Below are 4,188 nucleotides of genomic sequence, written 5' to 3'. Positions count from 1 at the left end.
GGGGGGTCGCTCCTGGAGGAGGAGGTGGAGATTTTCGGGGATGTTTGCTCACCTTTTGCCACCCGTTTTCCCAAAGCTCAACTCATCATCCCTCCAAATAAAGTCTCTTGGTTGCGATTTGAACAAAACCTTTGTGATCTGAACCCGTTTCCCATCTCTGCGGTTCTGAGGAGGGGTCCGGGCTCCGCATCGCATTCCCAAACAAAACAAAAAACCCAACCCGAAAACGGAAGCAAGCAAAGCATGTTTTTTGGGGCGGGTATGCAAATCCCTCGCTCGTGGGCACTGATGCACGATGGCTGTTTCGCTGATGAGCCCACAGCACCAATTCCCCTCCCGGGAGGAACCGAAACCTCAGGGCCAAACCCTGAAATGGGGAGAGCTGGAGGCGGTGCGGGGTCGGGGCTGCGCCTGCGCGAGGAGCGGAGAACCAAAAAGTTGTAGCATGGTTTAGGTTGGAAGAACCTTCCATGGCCCTACAGGAGACTTACGGCAACTGGTTGGGTCCCCCTCCGGTCCCCGCCAAGCGGCCGGTGAAACAAACAGGTAAATTTGGGGTGAAAACGGCTGTTTTTGGTGCGTTTTTGGGATGGCTTGGCGATAGGAGGGGCACCTCGTTGTGTGGAGGGCATTGGTGTTGGATGGAGGGAGGCAAAACGTGCCTGAGCGCAGGTGGGTGTTGACCTTGCTTAAGAAAACTGAAAATCTCCAGGTTTTGCCCCATTTCACCCACAAACTCCGTGCTGGACCTTAAGAAAGAGCCAGCAGCCTCCTCGCCAGCAGCGATTGCGTCGGTTTTGGGGATCCTGTTATCCTGAGCGTTGTTTTCCTCCCTGTTTTTGGCAGGAATTTACTCTGCTGCTAGAAAAATGACACCCATGAATGACTTCAGGCCGGGTGAGTCCTCATTTTCACCTTTTTGGGCTTTTTTTTTTTTGGTGGCGTAGATGGAAAGCAGAACTCCCTGAGGTGTCTCAGGGCTTTATTTTCAGCTCCGTCGGTCGGACCTTTCTCTCTATTTCTCTCTGAATTTGGTTCCTTCCGTAAAATGGGATCCAATTGCCCAAAGGAAACATTGAAAATCTTCCCTGGGGAAAGCAGAAGGGAATTTGTTGCCCCCTCTTGGAGTGAGGAATCGATCATTTGGTGACGTTTTTCCCCTTCCCACCGTGGAGGGATTCAAACTTCAGCTCAGATTTGCAACCAGGGTGAGAACGCTACCGAGGACGGGTTACAAAAATCCATACAAAGATAAGATAAAAAGTAATACAGAATTACACTGGTTTTTTTTCTTTTTTTTTCTTTTTTTTTTACATTGGGCATCAAAATGTTCACATCTTGTGCAGATTTACCAAAACGACCCCAAACTCCGCTGGGGTGGAAAAAACTGTTTGATTCGACGCTTTCCAAAGGATTGAGGCCAGTTGTTGGCAGGCAATTTTGTGCTAATTTTGTGCTAATTTTGTGCTAATTGGCACAAAACCCACTTTTTCCCCCCCTGTTGTCCTTCTCCCACAGCATCTCCAGACAGCTTTGCTGATGAGGATGACTACGATGACGTGTCGGTGTCGGGGTCGGATCGTGGCTACAAACCACCCACGTCCAGCAGAGATCTGCAGAGCCAGAAGGAAAAAGGAGGCACAGGTAGCACCCAGCTCCCCTCCTTGCACCTTCACTCCAAAATACCCTCAAAACGCCCTAAAAACGCCACTTTTCCCATACAACTCCATACAACCATACAATCACCAAGGTTGGAAAAGACCTCCAAGGTCACCCAGTCCGACCGTTCACCTGCCACCAGTATTTCCCCGCTAAACCGTGTCCCTTTGTACAACATTTAAATCTTGAGCACCTCTGAGGGTGGTTGACTCTCCGTAGGTGTCTACATCCTGGCGGGGAAACCACCATCATCAAACCCTTCTCCAATGGGTGAGTCTCTTCTGTCTGTCCTTCCTTGGGTGATACAAAGACATCAGACGGGTCCAGACCGTGGAGTTTTGGGTTCTCCCTGATTTCTCTGCAGGGAACCCCAAGCCCAGCAGTGGAGGTGGGTGGCCATCGACGACCATCCTCTACGTTTTGGTGGCCCTGAGCTTCGTGGTGTGGGTGCTGCTCCTGGCTCTGGCTGTGGTGAAACGTGAGTGGCCCCAGCAGCTTGGGGAACGCCAGGATTGGTGAAAAAACGTGGGGAAAAGAAAAAAAAAAAAGCATTTTCACCACCGAAAATAAGACAACGTCTATAGGCTGGAGTGCCTTGAGCTGATGTCGCAGCTCACGCCCTTCTGTTGCCTCAGATCCTTTCGTTGCCACCCCACGGGATGAGTTTTAGGGTTTCCAACCTGACCAGATTCTCACTTGCACTCTGTGATGTGAGAGTTTTCGGGTTTCCAAATTGCTCCCACGCTGCTCCACCTGCCCCCTCCCACCCACGCCAACGGCACCGCGGGTGTAAATCCACATTAAACCCCTCCCTCTGCCCCACAAGTCATAAGTTGGGCAAGTGTAGACATCACTCGAGATTCCTTGCCGGTATCCAACCTCTTTTTCTTCCATCGTTTCTATTACAGAGATGGAAATCATGGCGGAGTTGGAGCTCTTGAGGTCAAACTACTCCGAGACCCAAATTCACAGTAGGTCCCTAAATTTTTGTGTTCTGGTCCACGTTGGTGCAAACGGAGGAAAACGTGAGCTGCGATTTTTGGGTGGCTCTTGGTTTTGCTCCATCTCTTATTGAAGCAACGCCGGTCGGTTCCGATTTCCACTGATCGGTGGGGAATCGAGTGGTGTGGGTCGGACAGCGACCAAACTGTCCTCAATCCCAATGGAATTAGACCCCAAAAAGTGCAGATGGGATCAAATCTGCCTACTGGGAGTCACGGGTTCATCAGGCTGTACATTAGGAGCTCACCTGGGAGAAAATCCACCTCCTTAGGAGGGAGAGAAAGGGCGTGAATCCGACAAGAAATCCCCCAGAACTCCAAGTGTAGTTGGCCAACCCTTTGGTGGCCGTCCACCAAGGGCTTAATGAAGAGCTGGAAGGTTTGGGTAAACCAAACTGTGGGGTGGGAGGAAGGAAATCTCACCCTGCTCTGTTCTCCCAGTGCTTCAGGAGGTGTCGGAATCCCGTCGGGAGCAGATGTGGCTGCGGAGCGGGATGCGAGGTTACTACAGAGAGCTGCAGGACCTGGCAGGTAGAGCCACGCTGCTGCTGTTGCGGTGCAGGAAAAACCACCCTGGGCTTAAGGTTGGAAAATCTTTGGGTGATCCCTGCTGATTTTGGGTTTTTTTTCTTCTCGTTCCAGCGCAGATGTGCAAAGTGATCCCGGATAAGAAGTGCTTGGCTGGTTGGAAGGCTTTCAAGGGCAGCTGCTATTCCTTCTCCACCGAGAGGATGAGCTGGAGGGAAGCAAAGGAGATCTGTGATGACCAAGGTGCTCACCTGGTCATCATCAACTCGGGTGGGGAGCAGGTCAGCTTCCAAAAACCCCAAATCCCCATTTTTAGGACAATTCCTACTCTTGGCAAACACACAACCTTCAAAACCTCCGGGTTTGGGGGCTTGGATGAGCCAAGATTGGCCACTGGCCTTCGCTGGAGGGCTCAGAGTGAGGTGGAAAAGCTCAGAGGTTGAGTAAAGCTTCTTTTCAGGAGAAGATCCTCATACAGCATGCCCGGAAATTATGGTGTTTTGGTGTTCTTTAATGAATTTGTTCATCCTAGGGCTTCCTGAAGAACAGCATTAACAGCAGCAACATGTACTGGCTGGGTGTGACAGATGAGCAGCAGGAAGGCACGTGGCTCTGGATAAACGGCGACGCTGTCAGCACCAGGTACAGATCCCACACCTGGGTTCCCCAAAAGCATCCCAAAAAGTTGGGGAAAAAAGGTCAATTTGAGCCACCGAAATGGGTTCTTCGGGTGATTCGACACAAAGCAAAGGGTTTTCATGGGGAAAAATGGTGTGACTGGAGCATCTTCTTGCTGGTGGCGAAACCCACGGAACAAAAGCGATGTTCTGGGTGCAGGATGGGGCTTTGCAGCAGAATCCTGCGCTGGAAAAAAGAACTTCCCTTCTTTCTGAGAGTGCTCTGCCTCTGTGAGGCTCATTATAATTTTCCTTTTATCCTCTTCCTTTCCTTCCTTCCCTTCCCTCCCCTCCCTCCTCCCCTCCTTTCCTCCTCCCCTCCC

At 51.1% G+C, this 4,188-nt stretch overlaps 1 protein-coding gene across 1 annotated transcript; it reads left to right on the top strand.

Annotated features, from left to right (window-relative positions):
• Positions 1–6: 6 nt before the first annotated feature.
• Positions 7–3,918, top strand: LOC109365105 (CD209 antigen-like protein A; the record flags this gene model as incomplete). Its single annotated transcript, XM_031557742.1, has 9 exons — positions 7–546; positions 847–897; positions 1,519–1,644; positions 1,879–1,929; positions 2,024–2,137; positions 2,568–2,630; positions 3,102–3,191; positions 3,303–3,469; positions 3,721–3,918. Coding segments are annotated over exons 1-9 (936 nt in total), but the record flags the coding sequence as incomplete, so codon positions are not given.
• Positions 3,919–4,188: the final 270 nt, after the last annotated feature.

The sequence above is a fragment of the Meleagris gallopavo genome, unplaced genomic scaffold (genome assembly GCF_000146605.3).
Source record: "Meleagris gallopavo isolate NT-WF06-2002-E0010 breed Aviagen turkey brand Nicholas breeding stock unplaced genomic scaffold, Turkey_5.1 ChrUn_random_7180001955171, whole genome shotgun sequence".
Taxonomy (NCBI): Eukaryota; Metazoa; Chordata; class Aves; order Galliformes; family Phasianidae; genus Meleagris; species Meleagris gallopavo.
Note: the sequence above shows the minus strand (reverse complement) of the source record. Positions and strands in the feature narration are given on the sequence as shown.